This window comes from Pleurodeles waltl, chromosome 1_2 (genome assembly GCF_031143425.1).
Source record: "Pleurodeles waltl isolate 20211129_DDA chromosome 1_2, aPleWal1.hap1.20221129, whole genome shotgun sequence".
NCBI lineage: Eukaryota > Metazoa > Chordata > Amphibia > Caudata > Salamandridae > Pleurodeles > Pleurodeles waltl.
This window is the reverse complement of record NC_090437.1, coordinates 177,008,352-177,034,457: the sequence shown is the minus strand read 5'-3', so window position 1 is coordinate 177,034,457 and position 26,106 is coordinate 177,008,352. Positions and strand designations below refer to the sequence as shown.

Here is a 26,106-nt window from a genome sequence, read left to right as displayed (position 1 = left end):
TAACTGTGTTTGTGTGTATGTGTGTGGGGGTATGTATTCATTGAAAAAACAAAGGTTAAAGTAATATTATAGTTAGGTGAAAATTTCTGTGACAACGTAACGTTTTAAACTCACAAAACACTTACATTCTCCAGTTATAGTTATCCCAAGTAACTATAACTTGTGTCCTAAAGTAGCTGCATCTCACGCCCCCACCACGCACAGAGTTGTCATCAATTATTTAATTTCAGATGTTGCAATGATGTTACCAATCATGTTCCAGGACATGTCGTGAGAGTTGTAGTATGTGAGATCAGAAACAGTGCATGGTGAAGGTGCAAGTTATAGTTACTTTAGGGCACTTCTTTGGGAGAGAGATGGCCCGAGGGAAAAAAGCCCCCTCGGCCAATCAGAACATTTTATTTTTTTAAGTTGTGCTGGCGTGACTCTCATGAGAGTCCCTCAAGATCAACTGTCCTGATAGGCAAATATTTTTTGTTCTTTAATTTCTCAAAATCTACTAAACGGAATTACACCAAATCACAAAAAGCATGCTTCCTGGACCAATTCTAGCTTCATGACAAATTTGGGGTAATTCTGTTCAGCAATTTTGGCTGTATCGCTGTTCAAAAATCCCTATGGAAATTGCTTAGGGAATTTTGTGTTTTAGAACAAACTGTTTTCTCAGTCCCTGCTTGATGGATCACCACAAAACTTTCCATGAAGTAGGTAAGCAAAAAAGAGCACTTATTGGAAAGTTTTGTGAAGATTCATCAAACGCAAAACATGCCTTTCCTATGGAAACGCAGACCTAACTATAAGCACCCAACAGTAACTGTCACTGGATGTGTGTATGTGTATATATATATATATATATATACACATCGAGTATATATATGTATATCTATATATTTCTCCAACACACAGCTTCAGCAACCAGTAGTCGGCGGCACCACCAAAGAGTTGTTCAGCTACACAGATTCAATTTTTTAACAAAGGATTTTATTAAATTTTGGCATAACAAACATTAAAATGATCATGCCTTCAACCAGGTCTAAACATACTCCATGACTGGCACCCTTTTAATACATCGTCCTTCCACCATTTCCTCAGCCCAGCATGCTACAGCGCTAACTCATTCCACAATATGGCTATATTCAGCCTTCATTTTCTCACCAAGTATATGACCCCGTCAATTGTGTTTTACCTTCTCCAGTTCTTATAGAGGGCTCCTCATAAAGCAATATACACATTTCCAAAATACATCAACATTTGGAACGTAAGAGACAAATTCATTCCTAATACCGATTTTAAATTCATATAGATATACATTGATGAATTGTCATATACCCAACTCAAATTCCTACTAAGAAAGTTCTTTCTATTAATCAAATTTTACTATTTTGGGGGGGCACATGGCATCATGTTATTCACGTAAAGTGCATATGTTAAGGATATCTAGAAGATAAGGTTCTGATCATCCTCACAAACTCATATAAACTGCTCGTGCTTTATTACAATTACTCGACGTCATATAATGCAACACAGTTCCTAATCATCCACATTACATATACAATGTTTTTCTGAGATATCCCTTCATATATAGCATATTAAAGAGTACATAATTTCACACGCAAAATTAACAATAAATGCTATCACTCCCCCACTATAAAGTGCTAATGCTTCCTTAAACTCCCCACCAAATATAAAGTGCTGGCATTTTCTAAAGTGCACTTAATATAATACCTTAAAACATACACTAAAAGACTGTTTTTGAATACACATAATAAGTCCCTACATTAAAAAAAGTTGTTTTCTATAACCTGCATCTCACCTAAAGTGCTGGTGCTTACTTAGAGTGCTTCCTCACATGTAAAGTGCTAGAATTTACTAAAATAAGCCTAACATGGTGCACTCCAAGATAATTAATGATACTTCATGTAAGGTCACCTTCCATCCGAGGGAAGCTGTTATATGTAATTCCTCACTACTTTATGTTCATATAACATCTCATCCAGAGAATGCCATCCCAATTACATTCTCTTTCGAAAAAGGTGTATCGAAGGATTTATGAAGGGCACTCAATGGGTACATATGGAGTCAAAAAAGGATTTTTACAAAAGGCACTCCAGAAATACATATAAGGGGACCACAGGGCTTTCTCACCTATTTCAGACATTAAAGTTAGTACACTTCTGCCTTCACAGACTATTGATCTATCGGCCACCAAATAGGGGAAATCATCCACCACTTCTAATGGAAAAAGTTAATTCATCAATAAAGAATATCCCCCAAGAAAGATTCAATGTTTCAAACACTCATAAAAATACAAGTAAATAACGAGGTACACAAGCCTGTATAACTCATTCATAACCTTGTTTGGACAAAAACTGCAATCACGGGTATAACAAGTGAGCCTCAGATCATTTCAGAGACTGGGTTTGGAATCCTACTCAAATCAGATATTACTGATTAATAACACAATCACCGATCAACTATAAGTTAGCCTCAGATGATTTCAGAGAATGGGTCAGGAATCCTACTCAATCAGATAGTACTAATTGATAACACAATCACCAGTTAATTATTAGGGGAGACCCGACCAATTCTATAGGTGGACATGCAATTCAGCATCAGTATTATGTCCACCTGGGGCCTCAGTTCCCAATTAAGAAATCAATCAGGATTCCTCCCTTCTCAACTCCTTCTCCCTGTCGCCTCCCCGTGGATGAGGAGTCCCATATTTTATACCATAATACTGAAAGCTCGCTAGAGACCCAGCATGATATTGCTCAAAATGAGTAGCCAATGGATTACTCCGATCTACGTTCTTAATGGCTCGGTTATGTTGCAGAATTCTGACTTTCAGTTTCTTGATGGTACTGCCCACATCACATATAGTTTATTGCACACACATCTTAATACATAAATTACGTGGTCAGTGTTACACGTTATTCTCTCTTGTATCTTAACAGTTTATCCCTCAAAGGTTCGATACTCCTTACAATTTAGCCCATACCTACAAGCTTTACAAGTGTCACACTTAACGAATCCCTTAGTCTTACTTTTCAGCCAATTATCTGTCCCCATTTCCCTTCTGGTGTCAACAAAAACACATGTTAACATGTCATCCATTGACCTGGTTTTATTAAAGGTTATTCAGGGACCATTATTCACAATGTTCTTCAAATGCTCATCCCTGCATAAGATGTGCCAGTTTTTACACAAAATTCTCCTTACACTAGATTGGGCTGTGCTATACTCCAAGAACAATCTCCTGATTCCCTTATTGCCCTCCACATTGTCCTTTTTACATGGATATAGTAGTTCCTTCCTTAGGTTCATGTTGATTCTCCCTTGAGAATTCTCCAGCACACCCATAGGATAGCCCTGTTCTAAAAACCGTTTCATTATCTTCCCAATTTCCTTGTTACATTCCTCATCAGTAGAATAGATTATTATCACTCCTATCATTTGACTATGAGGAATTCTCCACTTCAACACTTCTGGAGGACCACTATTAGCATGCAAGATGGCATTTGTTGCCGTCAGTTTCGTATGTATCCTACTAATCAGTTTGCCTTCTAAAATCTCCAGCTCAACATCCAGAAATTCACAATGAACATTACTGTGCAAATAAGTGAATCTGATGATATGCTGATTAAGATTCAAACTCTGTATGAATTCCTGGAGTTCCAATTCACCTCCATCCCCCAAAAAATAAAAAGGTCATCAATGAAGCAAGACCATAATACCACCTTATCCATAAAGTGATCATTTTTTTCAGTCCAGGCCACCTCCTTCTCCCAACACCCCATGAACAAATTAGCATAGGTAAGAAGCCAAGGAGGTGCCCATCGCAGTTCCCTGTAACTGGTAGTAATACTTGTTGTAAAAAATAAAGAGATTGTGGGTGAGGCAAAATTCTAGCATACTGATCAACATGTGGTTGTGTTCCAGATATTCAATAGGTCTATCCCTCAGGAAATATTTGCAGGCTCATAGTCCATGTTCAGGATTGATGGATGTATAGGGGTACATCACGTCCAGTGTAACCATAATGTAATCAGACTTCCAAGGGACCCCGTCCAGCTTCCTTAGAAAGTCTGCAGAGTCCTATAAATGAAATGGTAAACAGGTCACATACTGTTGCAAGATCAAGTCACAATTTCTTGAAGTATTTTCCTAGAGTGACCCAATGGAGCTTACTATGGGTCTTCCCGGTGGTGTTTCAATGCTCCTATGGGCTTTAGGGAGGAAATATATTGTGCCAATTTTCACCTTCTCCACTCATAAATATTGGTACTCGTCCCAATCCAACAATTCTTGATCATACCATCCCTGTAATTTAGAATGATATTCCTTTTCATTCCCAGCCATCAGGTTTTTTGGTAGGCAGGCATAATGATTGTGTCATTCAACTGTCTTCTCGCCTCCATTAAATACATGCTCTTGTCCATCAGCACAATATTGCCCCCCCTTATCCGAAGGTTTAATGATAAGTGACAGATTATTTCTGAGCTCCATAACATCTTTTAAATCACATGGCAAAAAATTACTCCTTTAGTTGATATAGTTCCATTTCCTCCTCAAATTCTTTAAGTCCTCCACAACCAACTCGTAAAAAAGATCCACCTTGTTACCCGGAGGCAATCGCAGACATAATTTGGATTTAGGTCTACAACCACTATCTTCTGTTTCATCAGTACTGAATCCCATTTGTCTGAGAGCGTTGATACGTGGTACCTCCAATTGGGACAACCACCCATTCTTCTCTTCATGCCCCAGTTGGATTTCCCCAGTTGAAATTATGGTGGGACCCTCATTGGATCCATACTCTACTGAAGCCTCCACAGCACCCTTCTCTACTGGAATGTCTATAATCTTGTCTGCTAATTCCTGTATCTCCGATGGGTGAATTAGATAATTTAGAGCTCCTCTTGTCACAAGTTTTCATGCTCTTAGGCCCATATTTATACTTTTTGACACAAATCAGCGCTTGGGCAGATTTGCGTCAAAACGTTTACCGCTGGCTAACGCCATTCCAACGTGCCAGCCAGGCGCCTTATTTATGGAATGAAGTTAGCCGGTGCTGCAACCTGGTTAGAGTCAAAATAAATGACGGTAACCGGGCAGCGGAGGCGAAGGGAAGACTGGGGGTTGTGCGCCAAAGAATGGTGCAAGTCAGGTTAGAGTAAAAAATATTGGCTCTAACCTGACTAGCGCCATTTTGTGATGCACAACCCCCATGGAAATGACTCCTGTCTTAGCAAAGACAGGAGTCATGCCCCCCCTGCCCAATGGCCATGCCCAGGGGACTGCTGTCCCCTGGGCATGGCCATTGAACACAGTGGCATGTAAGGGGGCCCAAGTTAGGCCCCCCCAGGCCACTTAAAAAATATATATATATACTTACCTGCACTCACTATGGATGGGTCCCTCCATCCATGGATATCCTCCAGGGGTGGGCGAGGGTGGCAGGGGGTGTCCCTGGGTGCAGGGAAGGGCACCTGTGGACTGCATCCATGGGCTCCCACCATGGAAATGAGCCCACAGGTCCCTTAACGCCTGCCCTTACCCAGGTGTTAAAAAGCGTTGCAAATCAGGCTGGGTGCCATGTTTTAAGGCCCGTCTCCTCCTGAGCGTCATTTTGACGGTGGAGGATAAATAAGGCGCACATGCCTTAGTGTCATTTTTTGCACGGGAACGCCTGCCTTGCATGTCATTAGCGCAAGGTAGGTTTTCACGTACAAAAAATGACTCAAACTCTATAACTTTGGTGCTAGACGGGTCTAGTGCCAAAGTATAAATATGGAGTTAAGTTTGCGCCAAATTTGCGTAAAAAAAAAATGATGCAAATCCGGCGCAAACAGAGTATAAATGTGGGCCTTAGTTTTTATGGAGTGCTACTTAGGCAATTTCAATTTCCTTATGTACTAATACAATTCAATTCAGATGTCAATAAAATTCGGTGTTGAGGTTGGGCAAAACGTCAACCCCAAATTGAGAATCCTTTCCTGATTTGGGGTGACCCTAGTGGACGAGATATTAACAACCAGGTTTTTCCCCTCATTAGTGTCCACTGGGGTCTTTACTTCCTGCCCATGCTCTTGTCAGTTCCTCTTCCTTTTGCACCTCCTCGTTCTGCACTTCATTTTTCTTGTGCCTGCTGCATTCAGTTTCCTCCTTGTCGAGTCGTCATACGTAAGAGCCGGAGTTCCCATTGAAAATCCCCTTTCTCCATGGTGGACTCATCAGCACTTGATCCAGGGTCTGAACTAATTTCACTCTCTATCTGCATAACAGCAGCTGATCTACTTTGTTTCTCCTGGGTTCTAAAGTGGTCATATTTCTTTGCAAAATTATAAATACGGCCATAGTGATAGTCCAAACTATCACTACTGAATTTTCTATCTTTTCTTTCTATTATCTCTTTATTGTAATCTTGCAGGGTTGTCTGCATTTTTGCTAATATGTCTTTGACCATTACTTCCTCCTTACTAATATATATATATATAGTCACGGTTACCAGACGTTATAGCTGGGCTGACTTTGCAATTGTAGAAAACCATCAAAATTCAGCTATTATAGCTAGAGTTATTTCAAGTAACTATAACTCATGCCTTAAGATAAATATAACTTGCCCCCTACCATGCATAGTTTTCTCCTCAATAATTTTACTGCTAATTTTACATCGATATTATCAATGCTGTTATGAGTGTTGTAATATGTGGGGTAATTAGCACTGCATGGTGAGGGTGCCTTGAGCAGGGGTTGGACGCAGGACCTGGCCACATCACTCAACCCCATGCCACGCACTGCCTTTGGCCATGGGGCAGCCGGGGTTGGCCTACCCAACACCACTCATGAAGTGCTCCTTTGTTTGGAGGAGATGAAATCATATTCCTGTGCGTCAAGAACGCTTCTCCAAAAGCAGAGGGAAATATGCTCGGGGGATCATCTTAGTAAGCTATCCATCTTCCTGGGAAAATGGGGGAAAGACATTGCGTATCACGAAAGTAAATTAGGCAGGGCCAAAAGGGCAGGGCTTCTAGGCTATTTTACATATTTGTAGTTTTTAAAAGGGATAACACGATCTCCGGTCTCAGTAGCAGATGGCAAGAAAGAACCCACTCATCACAGTCACTACATGAGCCATTACACTTGAAAAAAGCAAGGATGCAAGCACCTCCATCAAGGATTACAGATAACTTTTCATGGTGGAAATGCAGAGAAAACACACTTGCTCTGCCTTCACCATGTGTAAGAAATATGGATGCTTAGTACTTCACAGAAGTCAAGCTTCAATTTGGGGACCTACTTTGTTTATATCTGCAGATGTTTCCTGTTGAGGTTTCATTTCTTTGAAATAAGCATCGTGCCGGAATGAATCCTGCCCTGCATTTTTATGTAACATAAATACGCAAGGCAGGGATCTTTTTTTTTTTTTAAATAAATGTTGGGGCCTGCGGGGGGAGCCTCAGGGCCCCCACAGTCCCAGCTGGCTCCCCGCCTCCTGCGGAAGCCGGCATTGCTCCTGCACGCAGGGAGCAGCTGTAAATGCAGCTCCCTGCGTGTGGGAGCAATAGTTTCATCTCTTTCCCTACCCGCATGCCTGCGGGCAGGGAAAAAGATGAAAACTCTGATTCCAGTAAGCGGGTGCACTTTCTGGAAGCGGCGTGTTTGCTTTTTCTTGGCAGAAGCTGTCACAGCTCCCACCAAGCAAAAGCAAACAGCTATCTCCCGAGGGTGAGCACCTCTAGAGCACTTTCGTTGAGTACCATGGGGGAACCCTAATGCCCCTGCGGCCTGAGGCCAGATCCCCGATTCCAGTGGAAGGCGACACTGCAGGGACTAGCTAAAAATGCTGCCTATTGCAGGCGACAACAATCTTTTCATGTTTCCCTGCCCACTTCACTGGAGGTAAGGAAACATATGAAAATTCTGCTTCCAACGGGTAGGAGCATTTTTCAACCTCCAACCTGCTGAGAACAGACTTGCTGTCTGCTCCCACTCGGTGGGAGATTTGAAATTGCTCCGGCTAAGCAGCAGATGTTTTCCTGTGCACGCCAGTGTGGGCAGGGTAACTGCTATCTCCTGGGTTAGACACCCCAGGACATAGCATATGCCTTCCCATGTACTGCTAATTACCCCAGATATTCAGCACTTATGACAACTTCTATAACGACATTAAAAATATAAATGAAATGTTAGCAGTCAAATTATTCAATATAAAAACTGTGCATGGCGGGGCGCGAGTTATAGTTGCCATAGGGCACAAGTTATAGTTACTTGAAAGAACTCTAACTATAACTGCTGAATTTTTATGGTTTGCTACAAGTAAATTCAGAACCTAACTATAGTGGCAGTCATTACAGGACTCTGGGACATAGGCCCATTGAAATGCATTGGAGTGAATGGCAGGTTGTGAAAGTCACAAAAAGGAGAGCGTATAAAGGGTGATAGATGTTAGGGCCTGATTTAGAGTTTGGTGGACAGGTTACTCTATCGCAACATTGATGGATATTTTGTCTGCTGAAATCTAAATCCTATTGGAAAGAATGGGATTTAGATTACGGCAGACGGGATATCGGTCACCGTAGTGACAGAGTAACCTTTCTTCCAAATTCTAAATCAGGCTCTTTAGTTACAATATAAATCATTTATTGAAAGTACCAAACTAATTTAAAGAACTGTGGTGTGTGTGTTCCAAGGTGATTTTACCCCGTGAAAAACCTTCTGCTGGGATTTCATGAATCATATTTGAGAGAAAAATGTTTTTGCATGATTTTCTCACAGATGTTATGAAAGGCGCTCTAGAAACTAAAATGAGAGCAAATTTTCTATAAGTTCACACTATCTTTTTCAGCCATATGAGGATGAAGTCTGACATTCTCAGTAAAACATGTACTTCCAGCAGGAGCAGCCTGTTAGTTGATTTGCGTGTGTTCTATTGCAGCTCCCAAAACAGTCTTACTTATGACAAACGTGTGGCACACCTGAAGCCATCTTGGTTGAATCAAAATGGTAAAACTTAAACCATTTAATTTAGAAAGGAACAAAATGAGGTGGCTCATTTTGTCATAGAAATTATGGTTAGTGCTGTAGAAAGAAAAATTAGGACACATTTTAATTGAGTTCTCAAATATCTTCCTCTTCTATTTAATTAAAACATTCTGACATGCAGACTGAAACAAGCACTTTCAACTCCAGCAGCATGTTGACAGTTAACCCCATGGTGATTGTAGGAGGCTGGACTGGCTTGTAGGGGTACTTGCACCTTGCACCAGGCCCAGTTATCCCTTATTAGTGTATAGGGTGTCTAGCAGCTTAGGCTGATAGATAATGGTAGCTTAGCAGAGCAGCTTAGGCTGAACTAGGAGACGTGTAAAGCTACTACAGTACCACTTAGTGTCATATGCACAATATCATAAGAAAACACAATACACAGTTATACTAAAAATAAAGGTACTTTATTTTTATGACAATATGCCAAAGTATCTTAGAGTGTACCCTCAGTGAGAGGATAGGAAATGTACACAAGATATATATACACAATAGCAAAAATATGCAGTATAGTCTTAGAAAACAGTGCAAACAATGTATAGTTACAATAGGATGCAATGGGGAAACATAAGGATAGGGGCAACACAAACCATATACTCCAAAAGTGGAATGCGAACCACGAATGGACCCCAAACCTATGTGACCTTGTAGAGGGTCGCTGGGACTATTAGAAAATAGTGAGAGTTAGAAAAATAACCCTCCCCAAGACCCTGAAAAGTGAGTGCGAAGTGCACTAAAGTTCCCCTAAGGACAAAGAAGTCGTGTTAGAGGAATAATGCAGGAAAGACACAAACCAACAATGCAACAACTGTGGATTTCCAATCTAGGGTACCTGTGGAACAAGGGGACCAAGTCCAAAAGTCACAAGCAAATCGGAGATGGGCAGATGCCCAGGAAATGCCAGCTGCGGGTGCAAAGAAGCTTCTACCGGACAGAAGAAGCTGAGGTTTCTGCAGGAACGAAAAGGGCTAGAGACTTCCCCTTTGGTGGACGGATCCCTCTCGCCGTGGAGAGTCGTGCAGAAGTGTTTTCCCGCCGAAAGAACGCCAACAAGCCTTGCTAGCTGCAAATCGTGCGGTTAGCATTTTTGGACGCTGCTGTGGCCCAGGAGGGACCAGGAGGTCGCAAATTGGACCAGGAGAGAGAGGGGACGTCGAGCAAGACAAGGAGCCCTGTCAGCAGCAGGTAGCACCCGGAGAAGTGCCAGAAACAGGCACTACGAGGATGCGTGAAACGGTGCTCACCCGAAGTCGCACAAAGGAGTCCCACGTCGCCGGAGACCAACTTAGAAAGTCGTGCAATGCAGGTTAGAGTGCCGTGGACCCAGGCTTGGCTGTGCACAAAGGATTTCCGCCGGAAGTGCACAGGGGCCGGAGTGGCTGCAAAAGTCGCAGTTCCCAGCAATGCAGCCCAGCGAGTTGAGGCAAGGACTTACCTCCACCAAACTTGGACTGAAGAGTCACTGGACTGTGGGGGTCACTTGGACAGAGTCGCTGGATTCGAGGGACCTCGCTCGTCGTGCTGAGAGGAGACCCAAGGGACCGGTAATGCAGCTTTTTGGTGCCTGCGGTTGCAGGGGGAAGATTCCGTCGACCCATGGGAGATTTCTTCGGAGCTTCTGGTGCAGAGAGGAGGCAGACTACCCCCACAGCATGCACAAGCAGGAAAACAGTCGAGAAGGCGGCAGGATCAGCGTTACAGAGTTGCAGTAGTCGTCTTTGCTACTATGTTGCAGGTTTGCAGGCTTCCAGCGCGGTCAGCAGTCGATTCCTTGGCAGAAGGTGAAGAGAGAGATGCAGAGGAACTCGGATGAGCTCTTGCATTCGTTATCTAAGGAATCCCCAGAGACAGAGACCCTAAATAGCCAGAAAAGAGGGTTTGGCTACCTAGGAGAGAGGATAGGCTAGCAACACCTGAAGGAGCCTATCAGAAGGAGTCTCTGACGTCACCTGGTGGCACTGGCCACTCAGAGCAGTCCAGTGTGCCAGCAGCACCTCTGTTTCCAAGATGGCAGAGGTCTGGAGCACACTGGAGGAGCTCTGGACACCTCCCAGGGGAGGTGCAGGTCAGGGGAGTGGTCACTCCCCTTTCCTTTGTCCAGTTTCGCGCCAGAGCAGGGCTAAGGGGTCCCTGAACCGGTGTAGACAGGCTTATGCAGAAATGGGCACCATGTGTGCCCATGAAAGCATTTCCAGAGGCTGGGGGAGGCTACTCCTCCCCTGCCTTCACACCATTTTCCAAAGGGAGAGGGTGTAACACCCTCTCTCAGAGGAAGTCCTTTGTTCTGCCATCCTGGGCCAGGCCTGGCTGGACCCCAGGAGGGCAGATGCCTGTCTGAGGGGTTGGCAGCAGCAGCAGCTGCAGTGAAACCCCAGGAAGGGCAGTTTGGCAGTACCAGGGTCTGTGCTACAGACCACTGGGATCATGGGATTGTGCCAACTATGCCAGGATGGTATAGAGGGGGCAATTCCATGATCATAGACATGTTACATGGCCATTTTCGGAGTTACCATTGTGAAGCTACATATAGGTAGTGACCTATATGTAGTGCACGCGTGTAATGGTGTCCCCGCACTCACAAAGTTCAGGGAATTGGCTCTGAACAATGTGGGGGCACCTTGGCTAGTGCCAGGGTGCCCTCACACTAAGTAACTTTGCACCTAACCTTTACCAGGTAAAGGTTAGACATATAGGTGACTTATAAGTTACTTAAGTGCAGTGTAAAATGGCTGTGAAATAACGTGGACGTTATTTCACTCAGGCTGCAGTGGCAGGCCTGTGTAAGAATTGTCAGAGCTCCCTATGGGTGGCAAAAGAAATGCTGCAGCCCATAGGGATCTCCTGGAACCCCAATACCCTGGGTACCTCAGTACCATATACTAGGGAATTATAAGGGTGTTCCAGTAAGCCAATGTAAATTGGTAAAAATGGTCACTAGCCTTTTAGTGACAATTTGGAAAGAAATGAGAGAGCATAACCACTGAGGTTCTGATTAGCAGAGCCTCAGTGAGACAGTTAGTCACTACACAGGTAACACATTCAGGCACACTTATGAGCACTGGGGCCCTGGGTTACCAGGGTCCCAGTGACACATACAACTAAAACAACATATATACAGTGAAAAATGGGGGTAACATGCCAGGCAAGATGGTACTTTCCTACAGTGATCAGCAGCTTTACTACAGTGTTCTAATGAGCAACTAGAGTGCTAACATTCTAAATTTATGCCAAAAGTGTGGCACATCTGAACGCCATCTTGATGGAATCAAAGTGGAAAACGGAAGAATTTTCTACTGAGGAGACTGCAGTAAATGAGGCAATTAGGGCGTTTCGTAATGAATACGTCTCCCAAGATGGCCACCAGAGGAACAAAGTAGCCCAAATATCACCCAAATGTAGCCCAAATATAGTCCAATGACAGAAGTGTGCAAAACATTTAAATGTGTTTTTTTCCGGTTTTATATAGTGCAGACTTGACATGAAGGTATTGGAGTGCTTTACATGAGCATGAGCATCAGTTACATTACACAAGGACACATTCATTTTGGTTTTAGGCATATGGAGATTAAGGGGGTCATTACGACCCCAGCAGTCGGTGCTATAGTGAAGGTATTACCGCCAACAGGCTGGCGGCACCTACCTCCACTATTATTTGACCTAACCACCAATCTACCACACCGACCGCCGCAACGGTAACGACCGCCGGGCTGGAGACTTCAGTCTCCAGCCCAACGGCCGTCGCTAGGCCGCCCATGGCATTTGACCCCTCCCACCGCCATGGTTTCCGTGGGTTATGTACCGCCACGGAAACCATGGCGGTAGGCACTATCAGTGCCAGGGAATTCCTTCACTGGCACTGATCAGGGTCTCCCCCACCCCCTTCCCCAGAGTCCTCCCCCCCACATATACACGCACATACATACACACCCATACACACACACGCATAAAACACATTCACCCACGCATGCATACATTCATACACACTCACAGCAACACTCACGAATATACATCCAGGCACACCTGCAATAACACGACACAACATGTACGTACACACACACCCACTCATGCACACACGCATTACACATGCATGCACGCATTCAAACACAGTCACACACACCCCCACACATGCACTCAACATCCCCCACCCCCCCTCTCCTGTCAGAGAACCCGACTTACCTGCTTGTAGGGGGTCCTCTGGCAGGAGACGGGTCGCGACGCTGCTGCCAGCAGCAGCACCCACCAGCATAACACCGCCAGGCCGTATCATGGAACATTATGCGGTAAGTGCTGTTTTTCTGGCGTGGCGCTGCTGCTGCCAGCAGCGCCACCTTACCGCCGTCCACCGCCATGACTGTAGCCGGAATTCTGCCAGCCTTCTGGCGGAATTCCGGCTACGGTCATAATGGCATGGACAGTCGGTAGCCACGGCGATGGTATGTTGGCGGCCGTTGCCGTGGCGGTAGGCGGCATTTGCCGCCAATGTCATAATGAGGGCCTAAGTGATTTGCCCAGAACCACAGGATGTCAAGTTGACGCCAAAACTCGAACCTGGTTCCCCAGCTGCAAAGTCTCTCCCCTGAGTGTAACAAATAATCAAGTGATCAACTGGATAAAAAAAAGATAAAGATAGCAAATAATTTAAAAGGGCTTTGTCGCTATTTGAGAACTCAGAAAATATGTCCTCATTTCTGTTTATTAGAGTACTAACCATAATTTCTATGGGAATAAGACCCTCTCATTTTTATAATGTCTAAAGGAAATGGTTTAGATATTACAGTTTTGATTAAATCAAGATGATGTCAGGGGTGCCACACTTTTGTAATAAATATAGAATGTTAGCAATCTAGTTGTTTATTAGAATACTATGGGGAGGCAGAGGTCAGGGTACAGACTTGGATAATTGAGGGCAGGGAGGAGGGTGCAGAGGCAACAAGTTTAGCAAGCTGGGTGGGCGGAAGGGGCAGTGGCAGCACAGAGGACCATCGAGTCATCAGAACGAGGGATGAGTGCTGTCGGCTGGCTTGAGCTAGTACTCAGGCTAGGAGAAGGATTGGGGGGAAGGCATAGAGGAGGGAATGAGGCCATGACTGAAGGAAAACATCTGTGGCAATGGCCAGTGGATCCGGCCTCCAACTGTAAAAGTTGGGAAGTTGAGTGTTGATACGGGAAGCAAAGAGGTCTATTGACATGGTCCTGAAGACTGAAGAAAGATGATTGAATACAGAAGGGTGAAGTCTCCAGTCGCTTGAGTCGTAGATATGTCTGGAAAACCAGTTGACCACTATGTTTAGCTTGCCTGGGAGATATTCTACTTTGACAGAGATCTTCCTTGGAAGGCAGAGTTCCCAAAGACGCTTGGCTAACAATGCCAAAGGTTTTGATCTTGTGCCACCCAGACGGTTTATGTACCGCTGACAGATTGTCCATCCTTAGAAGAACTGTGCACTTTACTCTGTCTTTTATAAAGGACTGGATGGTAAAGGGGCCGGCAAGCATCTCTAAACAACTGATTTGCAGTGATGACTCCTGAATGGACCATATACCTCTAGTCGAGAGATGACCACATCTTGCGCCCCATCTTGTCCGACTTGCATCTGACTCTAAGACAAGATCTGGGGCGACAGAGAAAATCATTTTCCTGTTCCAAGCATCTAAGTAACATAGCCACCAGAGAAGTTCTTCTCTAGATTCGGAATTCAGGTTGACTGGGACACTAAACCTTTGTGCAGATGACATATCTTCAATCTTTGTAGGGCTCTGTAGTGAAGGTGCCCCGGGAAAATGGCCTAATTGGAGGAAGAAAGAAGGCCTACCAAATGAGCTATTGATCTGAGGGAACAGAGAGGAATAGACAAAGTGAGGTGTATTTCCCTCTTTATTAAATCCACTTTTTGCTGAGGTAGTTGGAGGATTGATCTGGCAGTATCTACTATAAAAACCCAAAAACTCAAGATGTTGAGAAGGAACCAGAGCAGACTTTTGACTGTTATAAGGAAACCCAGTCTTGACAAAAGATCCTGACAAAGATTTAGATGTGCCAGAAGACAAGATTTGTCCTGAGCCATGATTAGAAAATCATCCAGATAAACTAAAAGTCTTACACCCTGACTTCTGAGGATGGCCAACACAGGTTTGTGAATCTTGGAGAAACACCAAGGGGCTGACAAAAGACCAAAAGGGAGAGTCTTGAAATGGAAAGAGTCCCTCCATTGGAACTGAAGAATCTTTCTGTAAAAGGGATGTACGGGAACCGTAAGATATGCATTCTGGAGGTCCAGGCAGACCAGCCAATCTTTCTGTAGGAGAAGATCCCTGAGATGAAGGATTGTCTCGATCTTGAAATTTTACTAAACTACGAAGTTGTTGAAAAGTTTTAGGTTTATTACTGGACGATGTTTATTGTTCCTTTCCCGAACTAAAAAGATGGTACTGAGGAAACCTGAAGGATCGAAGGATGTTTGTTCTATAGCTTGTTTTGCCAGTAGTGACTGCACTTCCTCCTGAACCAGGAGAAATTGATTCTGTGAAAAATGTACAGGTTGGGGAAGGTAAATCTGAAATTGAATCTGATACAAGTCTATGCAGTAACCCTGAACAGTCTGAATAACCCAAGGGGCTGAGGTTAGAGACAGCCAAGCATTTAGGCAATCCCCTACTCTGCCTCCTACAGGAAGAGGGCCAGAACTGGAATTTCTTACCTGAGATGTGGTCTCCTTTGGCTCTATATCCCCTGCTGCGGGTTCCACTGAAGTTACGGGGATAGAAATGGGACTTGTACCCTTGATAGAAATCCTGCTGGAAGCCTTGATTGAAGGAGTCTCTGCTGAGGGATTGCCCTCTTGATGAATAACAGCCACCAAATTGACCCCTACATTTGCCGGCCCTGCCAAAAACACACTGGAAAAATATTCTTAATTGAAGACTGGGCTTTGTCGATAGTTGCAAACGTAGATACATATTTGATCATCATTTATATAAAAGGGTCTCTGAAGAGAAGGCCATGAGCTTTGGGGCCCTCTTCCTTGGATGCCAGACTTCTTAGCTTTGTTCAATCTTTAAAAGGCTTTTGTGCCTTTCCTGGGAGATGTAGGCATTTGCATTACCCAATATACAGATTGCACTCTGTGCCCAGTTTGAAAGAGTCTTGGGTCAACTTTCTCCCCTTCCATTCTTGCCTTTTCGGCCAAGATTCTAGTCAACGGGCCAACCAGTTCCAAAGGTCTGTCCTGGCAATTAGACCAGTCTCTATCCACCCCTTTCTTGGGATCCATCCCAAATTTAGGGAAAAATAATAACATGTTGGGGTCGATATGCGGGTATCAGCCACCTTAAAGGGAAGGGACGGGCGGGGGCACTGTGATTTTAATTTATTCCTAGAAGATTTATCTAGGGATTGTCTTAGATAAAAAGAAACATAATCTGAGACATGGTCAGAAAGGATCCATTCTGAAGAATTTGGATGGTGAATTGACACAGGTTCAAACATGGGTTCCTCTAAATGATCTACGAGATCATTGGACAATAGATGGGGGGAAACATCTCAGGGAGAAATTTTTCGCCTTTTCTCCAAAGGACCATTATCAGAGATGTCATCCTTAAAATTAAAACGAGATGTGACATCATCTAAAATATCATCCCTATTGCTGTCAGTGTCTCTTAAATTAACAATGTTAAAGGGGGAGGAAGGGAGCCCTGGAGGACCCACATCTCAGGTGGGAGGCCTAAATTTAACAGAAATGCCTTTAGAATGCACATTGTGAGGTGCTGCAAGTTTAATTCCTCTTTTCATAGGAACATCCTTAGGGCTCTATAACACCTTGGATAAGGAAGCTTCTAAATCTTTTTAAATGTCCAGCATAGAAACTGATAGGCCATGTTGAAGAGAGTCCTTAATGAAGGATTTTAAATTACCCTTCAAGGATTGAGCCTGTTCATCATCAGATGTATATATATACTGTATGCATATATATATATATATATATATATATATATATATACTGTATATATATATATATGAAGATCTTTAATGAAAAAAATGAACCAGATGGTTATTTTCACCAAAAAATAGCTTTAGAAACAAAGAATCAGGTTTGTGCTGAGAGAAAACCTGCCTAACAGGGTTTAAATTGGAGCAAAAGCTGAGTGGGTAGGCCAGACCGAATAGGGGGTTAAGGGTGTGTCTAAATGAGGGCACAGGCCAGAGACAACAAAAGAAGCGGACGTGGGGAAGTGTGCGCTGAGCAAACCTGCCCAGTACTCTGACACAAATGAAGGGCCAGATGTAGGTAGCCTTTTGCGCCTCGCAAACGGCGAAAAACGCCGTTTGCGAGGTGCAAAAGGCCTCACGCGATGCAGAAACACATTTTGCGAGTCGGTACCGACTCGCAAAATGTGTTTCCGACTCGCAAATAGGAAGGGGTGTTCCCTTCCTATTTGCGATTCGCACCGCGATGTAGAGTTGATTTGTCACCGCGAAAGCGGTCGCAAATCAACTCGCAGTTACAATCCACTTGAAGTAGATGGTAACTCATTCGCAAACGGGAAGGGGTCCCCATGGGACCCCTTCCCCTTTGTGAATGCTCACAAAATTATTTTTTCAGAGCAGGCAGTGGTCCTATGGACCACTGCCTACTCTGAAAAAACCGGAAACAAAAAGGTTTCAGTATTTTTTCTATTTGCAGCTTGTTTTCCTTTAAGGAAAACGGGCTGCAAAGAGAAAAAAAAAATGCTTTATTTGAAAGCAGTCACGGACATGGTGGTCTACTGTCTCCAGCAGGCCACCATCCCCGTGAGTGCCTAGACTCGCTATGGGGTCGCAAACTGCGACCCACCTCATAAATATTTATTGGGTGGGTCTTTGCGACCCCATAGCGAGTCGCAGAAGGTGTCTGAGACACCTTTCTGCATCGCGAATTGCGAGTTGCAATTTGCGAGTCGCTATGACTCGCAAATTGCAAGTCACAATTTGTGACTTACCTACATCTGGCCTGAAGAGTGTCGGAGAGACCTGAAGCAGGTGAGATGAAGCAGTGAAAGGGCATCGGAGAAAGTTGAAGCCACTCAGATGGAAGTGGAGGGCCGAGCACGTCAACAGCCAGACCCTCAAAGAAGCGACGCATTTTAATAACACTGAAGAGGCAAAGAAATGCTTGAGGGGAAGACAAATGAACGTTATTGAAAGTTTAAAGAAGCAAACGCAAGAGCGAGGCTAGCGGTCAGCAAGACGGTAAAACCAATAATGCAATGTATGAATATTACAACATGTCATAAAACATAATAAAGTATAATGCATAACTATAAAAATATAATATGGTGAGCAGAATACTTATCTTGACTGCGAGCAGCAAGAAAAAGGCTTGTTGCTCTCAGTCAAGATTGTTATGTTCTTACTTGTTATATATTATGAGGTAACATGGTAGTTTTTCTCTCAGGGTTTCTGAGGTTTGTAGGTTTTTCTTGGCTGCTGTCTTATTAAAGCAAGAAAAGAAGGCATAATATGCGCTTCCGGTTTTGTAATAAAAGCTGAACCTAACTATAACGTCCATGTAACCTTTGGTTTTTTTAGTGGCTATATATATAAAAATAGGATGAGGCCACGAGTGATTCAAAGTCCTTAGCCTAAAAATTGTCTCTGGAAAGTTATGAGACACCATAAGGAAGCGTTTAAAAATTGGGAGTTTATGGTGTGTGTTTGAGGGGGGCGCTAAAGGGATTCCAAGCACATTTGAAAAAACATCTAAGTATGTTGCTTTGTAAAAACAAACCCTCCTGAAGCGGTACGTGCTGGGATGTGTGCTCGTTTGTAATCGCTTGATGTTGGTTTTAGTCTGCCTGTTTGCTCGTATTCTGTTTATGTTTTGGCTACTTATTTATTTTGTTTATCCTCCTGGAACTAGCCCTCCCCTTCTTTCTCCGCCATAAACAGAGCTCTCTGCTCAGCCGAAAAAAGAGGGGACTTTTACCTACCGAAGGAAGTAGCCATCCTTTATTTGGCTTTTACCGCTCGCGGGATTGAGCGTGATCTCCAAAGGGCACGATGAAGGCGCAGCAAAGCCTCGGGTCCCCTCTCTCCCTGGCGCCGCTGCCGGGGGTTGTTGTCCCGTTGCTATGGGAACGCCAGCATGGCGGCCATTGCAGGGATGACAGCAAGACAGAAGGAAGTCCTGCACACCTGACAGCCTCTGCAAAACGGAGACTGGTGTGGTAGGCTCTTGTAGGGCAAAATAAACATTGTGGCGCATTTTACAGAAAATTGGATAACGCGAAGTTTCAATCTCAGATTTATTTTTCCATTGCATGACTTGATGAACTCAGGGAGGTCTCTAGGGTATCATATTTTCAAGATCCATAACAAAAACACAAAGTACTGTGGTACGTGCCAGCATTTGAGAAGAAGTCAGAGATTAATTTAAATAACAAAACCAGAGGGAATTAATTCCCGCTGTTATTGCTTTGGGCGGGGAAAGTTTTTATGCGGAAGTTACCTAAATACTGGCATAGATGGGTAGCCTATTGTGGTGACGGATGCCCTACATCGGGTCTAAAGACAGAGGTAGTCTTACCTAGAATTGCCAAAAGTATACAAAAAGTTAACCGTATACAAAAAGTAATAGATGGAATGAATGTTTGGATAGGAAAAAGTGCAGCGCAACGTCAGAAGCTGCCCACGAGAGGGCGCGTATGAAAAACAAGCATTTGCAATGCAAACGGTCTCGCGTTTGCTTGAGCTCGAGTAATTAGCACTGTAGACTCCTAACCGGACTTTTCTTGCCACATAAATTGAAAATGGAAATAAAACAGTTTCACATAACTAACTGGACTTTTCTTGCCATATAAACTGAAAAGGAAAAGTTTCACATAAACAAGCTGATGGCCACCATCAGTGCAAAGCAGACACACAAACTGAAATAACAGTTCACTCGTATTGAAACCTTTCGGCAAAAGTGCGATTATCTACGTAACCGGCAAAAGTGCAATTAACTATGTAAGAGGGTCGATGTCATGCAAAGCGCTCGACTTCTGCCAAGTGAGATCGCGCTGCGAAAAAAGAGAGAAAGTAGTCCACAAACCGGACAGACAACAGCGAGCCTCGTATGTTTTCAGTACTTGGTCGCTGCGCCCAAGGAGGCTAACCACCAGAAAAGGCATGCCTTCCACTAATGAAAGCAAGCAGATTTTAAAAGGCAAGCCCACGAACCAACAAAAGACACTGACATGACATGAGTGTGGTTTGAAGCCCAAAGAGAGATAACAACACGGAACTGAGCGCTTTGGGCTCGCCCGTAAAAAGAGAAGTAAAGGACCAGGAGCTGCACACACTCAACCGAGTGTGAGGTGAGAACCCCGCGTGAGCACCAGAGGATAAGCCTGGATGGGCACCAAGAGTGGCCGTCTGTCATCACAAAGAGAGGAGAAATGCACTTACCGAGGCAACCCTACAGCATCAGCTGAGAAACCGCAGCTGTGAAGCTCAAACTGCGTCTGACCTTAAAAAGTTAACTTACAAGGAGACGCGAATAGGTCGATGAACCTTTTGACTTACAATTAAGATGTTCTTACCATAGCTCCAGTACATAATCAATAACCAATACACAATATCAATAATCAACAACAATCAATGACAATAGTAATCAATAGAGTCAGTAATTATCACACTCCATGACCTTTCAGTCATGAATCACCACTCCTTCTTGTAGAAGTTAGAATATTTATTTCCCTATATTAACAATGCTAAAGTCATGTAGATTAGTCTCAAAATCAAATGAAACATATACAGAAACAGTACTGGCTGTCCAAAGCGGCGGAAGAAACGTAATCTAATCAAAGCTTGAACTACGACACATTCTAAGGTTATGGTACAAACTAATAACAAGTCAACTGCGTCATAGTGATTACACACATTTGAATTCAGCAAAGAAATTCATCAAGCATTATTCCCTATTAGCACAATCTCACTAGTGAGGATCCTTAACTAACACCAGATTATCATCAGCATGTTGGGCTTCATGCAAAACAATTTAGTAACACCAATTTGGAAAACATCTAACTATGGCTCTACCATAACAGTGCATAACCTTTGATTTGACATTTTACTACATTAGTCACACATTTATTCAACATTTCACAATATTAAACTACCAGTAAGTACACTTTGTGATCATTGGCAGCCATTTTTCGTCATCACATTTTCAAATGCGTGCATTAATTTTCTAGGTTATTATATTTTCTACAAAAACCCATTATTCAGAATACATGAACACTCATTAATAATTTTTATTTATACATCTGCGCTAGCAGATGATAAGCCTGGATGGGCACCGAGAGTGCTGTGCGCCCCCTGGTGACTGTCTGTCATCACAAGGAGAGGAGAAATGCGCTCCCCGTGGCAACCCTACAGCACGAGCTGAGAAACCACAGGCTCGGCTGTGAAGTGCAAACAAGGGGCGCGACCTAGCCCTTGAAGCAGAGCTGGCCCTTGTTCGATAATCGTCCCCGGGGGAAAGACATTTGCAGCCCTCGCTGCTGTTGGTGTAAAATGGAGCAGCAGGGGTGCTTCTCACAGTTCAGTTCCTGGCTGGTTGCATCAAAGAAATGATGTGCCTCTGATGTCAAACATCTTGCACCTCCGTGAACCAGGCCTGGCTTCAGGATTAAAGAAGAATAGGTAAGCCTTAAATGTGAGTGTGGTTATCCAGTCTTATGAAGTCTGAGAGCTGGGTGTGGACATGCTGGATGGTCTTATAAAGGTGTGAACTGTGTTAGAGCATCAGACCTTAATAAGTAAACTTACAAGGGAGACGCAAATAGGTTAATGAACCTATTGACTCGCTTCAAGGTTTTCACACCATATGTCCGGAATATGCACAGATCAATAACCAATAACAATCAATAACATTAATAATCAATAAGAGGCAGTAATTATCAGACACCATGACCTTGCAGTCATGAATAACCACACCTTTATGTAAAAGTTAGAATATTTATTTCCCTATATTAACAATGCTAATGTAATGTAGGTTAATCTCAAAGTCATTTGATAAACATACAGAAACAACACTGGCTGACCGAAACGACGAAATAATTGCAATCTAATCAAAGCTTGAGCTACTACACATTCTAAAATTACAGTACAAATCAATAACAAGAATAACTGCACAATCAATACTACACACATTTAGATTCAGCAAAGAAAAGATATCAAATGTTATTCCCTATATTGATCTTCATTAGTGAGGACCCTAACTAACACCAAATTAGGATAGCATGTTTGGGCTTCACGCAAAACAATTTTGTAAACACAAATTTGGAAAAACAACTAATTATGGCTCTATCAAAATAGCGGTTGGTACCTAGAAACAAAAACAAATAAACATAGCAAACAACATCATAGTCAATATACCTATCCTCAGTTTGGATCAGCAATCTGTGACAGTCTTCGTCCTCAGGACATCAGTTGGTCAGCTAGTCATCAGGATTCAGCATCAAAGTTCAGAAAAGGCAAAGTCTTTAAGCAGTAAAGTTAAGCACGTCTCTTCTCAAGACTGTCAAGAAAATAATGGCGTTATGGCAACGGAAAATGGGCAAATGGTGTCTTCTTCTCAGTGCAGTCGACTAAGTTAGATTTCCTAAAACTACTTCCCAAGTCCCTATTGGTTGAGGGATCGCATGTTCACACTTTGTCCAATAAAACAAAAACTTCAAATCTACATTTCTACTAGTGCATGGTTCACATGTCGAATATTGGCTCCTCTTGTCCTGCTCCCGTCATTCGGCTCGTCAGGTAACAGTATTGTTGCAGCTTATACTCCAGTCAGTATGGTCTTTGTCTTCTCCTGGGAAAGTTAGTCTCACACACATTACATTATGCATTGTTGCATTAGCTAGTACATCATCTCCTAGCAAGCAGTTCTCAGGAGAAGGACTTTTAGCTACAAGCATTTAGTCAGCACAGTGGAAAATCACAATTTAATTCTCTAAACAGTCATTTTATGAAAAGCCTAAGAAATACAGCTAGACATGAGGGCCGCGCAGCTAGGCCAAGACTTCTGCTAGGTTAAGGCCTAAAATGAATAAAGCCAATACATAATACATAACGCTTAATATGACATTTTACTACATTAATCAAACAAAAGCTCAACATTTCATATTAATAAGCCATTACGAAGTACCCTTCCTGAACATTGGCAGCCACTCAGATGGGCACACCATCAAATGCATGCATTATTTTTCTCTATATTATTACATTTTCTATGCAAATGTAACACTCAAATTACATGAATATTCATTAATAATTTCATTAAAAACTCAGCATTAACAGCTGTATAACATACCTACGGCCAGGTTCTGCCTACGAGTCTTAACTGTGTATTTTGAGAGGTTTATACCAATCTCTTTGGTTTTCTCCACCTCACCTTTTTCTCTATCTCACCCTCCTCTCTCTCAACTTCACCCTCCTGTGTCTCCATTTCACCAAGCTTTCCTGTTCACCTCACCCTCTACTTTCTCTCACCTTACTCTCTTCTCTGTTGATATCATACTGCTCTCTCTCTCCAACTTATCCACCTGTTTTCCTTCTGTGTCCTTCTCTTCCTCACCCTCGCCCTCAAATTTCTCTCACATAATCCTCCTCTCTCTCAGCCTTATCCTATTATCCCTCTCTTCTGAACTCACCTTCACTGTCATATTACTCTCACTCTACTTCACCCTTCTTTTGCCACCTTACCCTTCTTCCACCTTACTCTTCACCTGACTTCTCTCTCCACCTCACCACTCTCTTACTCTTGCTCACCATCTGTAATTTTGACTTGCCCTCTCCCTCACCAACCTCCTTTTTTCTCCCTGTCTTTCCTGCTGCATCAACCTCCTCATTACCCTCTCCTCTCTTTCCTTCACTCTCCCCTCTTCACCCTTATCGTTCTCCACCTCACCTTCACTGCTGCTTCCTAATGGGGAATGATTTTGTGTACGTAAATGAATGATGGTTGTGCATGTGCTTGTGTAGTCAGGCCTCGTACTTCTGCTTCCCTGTATGACACCAATAAATCTTCGCAAACAGTCTTCCACTGTGCAGCAACAGGTCACTGCGTGTTTAGTAGCTTTTGATCAGTTTTGGGTGGCTTTTAGTTATAATCAGCAAATTAACCGCAGAAGATGTATTATGTGGCAAAAGTGACAAATCTATAATTACGTGTAAAACAATGCTGCTGTAGAATCGTATAATTCCACTGGCCCAGACTACAACCTATTTCTGTGTAATTATGTAACAAAATTAGGGAAGTTGTTGGTAGAGAATAAATGCACAGTCACAGCTTCCCCCAAAAAAGATATCTGTTCTTTAAGTTCCTTCTGTTTATATTAGTGAGCTCAGCCCTTTGCGAGCACCTCGAGAGACAGGGAGTAAACAGGACAGAGGCAGCACATGTTGCCAGTGATGTCACGTTATTGTTGCCAGTGCTTTTCTTTGTATAATGGTTACTGGCACTGCTCCTTCCCATTCTTCTTCTGTTTTAGTATACCTTAACAAGTAATTTCACTTAAGAAGAGTCCAGACTTTGCCATTGTCAGTATTTTTTCCCCCTACTATAGCGTCATAAGCAGAGCCGCTGGAATTATGTGATTCTGCCTCGGTGGCGTATTCTGCATAGCTATGGATTTGCCACATTAGTCTCATAATCCATCATCTTCATATTTTGCACATTTTGGCAAAGAAGATTTTGATTCTAGCTAAAATAGACCCAAAGGTACTAAAACACAGAGGCACATGTTTCTACACAGTCCAACGCCCTTCACAAAGGTCGACTGGTCACCTTTCAGCTGCCTATCGCTGTATTTTGTGTTAAATTGGTACCACTGAGGCGTAACCTTTTCCACGACAGTACTAATGTGTAAAAATCTAAAAATGCTGAAATAATACAATCACAAATTGACATATGATGCAAAGTAATTTGTTTTTCTTGCTGCATAATTTGGTCTTCCCCGGCTGCATAGTTCTAATGTCCTTCAATTTAAGTTAGGAACAGCATCACAGCAGAAAGAAAATAAAGCAAACCATCATTAAGATAAATATCCTGATGGTATGTATGTGCATTTTCACTTTTCTTGCAATGCCAAACTCACTTGCAGTGTTTCTGCCAGAATTGTTTTCATGTCGTCTCGATATGGTAGAGGGTCACAAGTACCCCTTCTGTTCACACATGCACAATAATTAGGCTTTGATAGTGAGGCTGCTGGCCCGTGTGCTTTTTTATTATTAAAGAAAAATTTAATTTCTTGCTTGTAAAGGGAGCCTAGTTTGGGCCACAGGGGTGTCTTCGGAGGGGCTGGCCTGGCCCTCCTTGTAGAACTGGACTTGTCCCCAACTCACCCGAATTGCCCCCAGTTTAGGTCTGTCAAGCATGTGATGCAAAGTTGTTCATTGTGGTGAGTGTAGCATTGCGCTGGCGCGCTGGGACAATAGTTTAGGCAGAAACAATGGTGGTGTGCCTGTGATCACGCTTACTAACCACGCCCATTGCCCGGCTTAACTTTTATTCACATTCTGACTCACAAATCAGAACAAACCAAATAACATCACACATTCGGGGGGGAACACTACCACTCCACCTCCATGGAATCGCATCTTGGTATCACCCCTCATGGGACAATAATACACTGATTACCAAGGAGGGGTTGTTGGTATACGGCAGCACAGATGAAAAATACATAGGAGGGCAAAGAAAGGGGCTGAATAGAGTGATTGCGACACTTCAAAAATTAACAGAACAACTTTAAACCAAACCACTGGAGCCAAGGTAGAAAGATGTTGCTGTGAGTAGGACCTTAATATAGAGAGCTCCGTGATCCCCTCTGAGAATTGGTGCCTGTTAGAAATGGGGTCTCTAGTTGGGAGTAGTTTGCACCCTGTCCAAGTAGGAACCCTCCCTCTAGTCAGAGTAAGGAAGTCGCACAGCTAAGATAAACCACGCTCACCCCCTTATCAGGCTTATCTCTGAAGCAATGTGTAAAGTATTTCAATACACACAGAGTAACACAGTTTAAATACCAAAAGGTACTCCACACCAG

The 26,106-nt window shown here is 43.2% G+C and overlaps 1 protein-coding gene across 1 annotated transcript in view; it reads right to left on the bottom strand.

Annotated features, from left to right (window-relative positions):
• SPMAP2L (sperm microtubule associated protein 2 like) overlaps positions 1–19,133 on the bottom strand; it is a 500,125-nt gene extending 480,992 nt beyond the window's left edge. Inside the window, exon 1 of the mRNA XM_069233742.1 lies at positions 19,012–19,133. Coding sequence (XP_069089843.1) covers positions 19,012–19,027 — 16 coding nt within the window. The 5' untranslated portion in view covers positions 19,028–19,133. The remainder of the gene's footprint in view (positions 1–19,011) is intronic.
• Between the last annotated feature and the right edge of the window lie 6,973 nt (positions 19,134–26,106).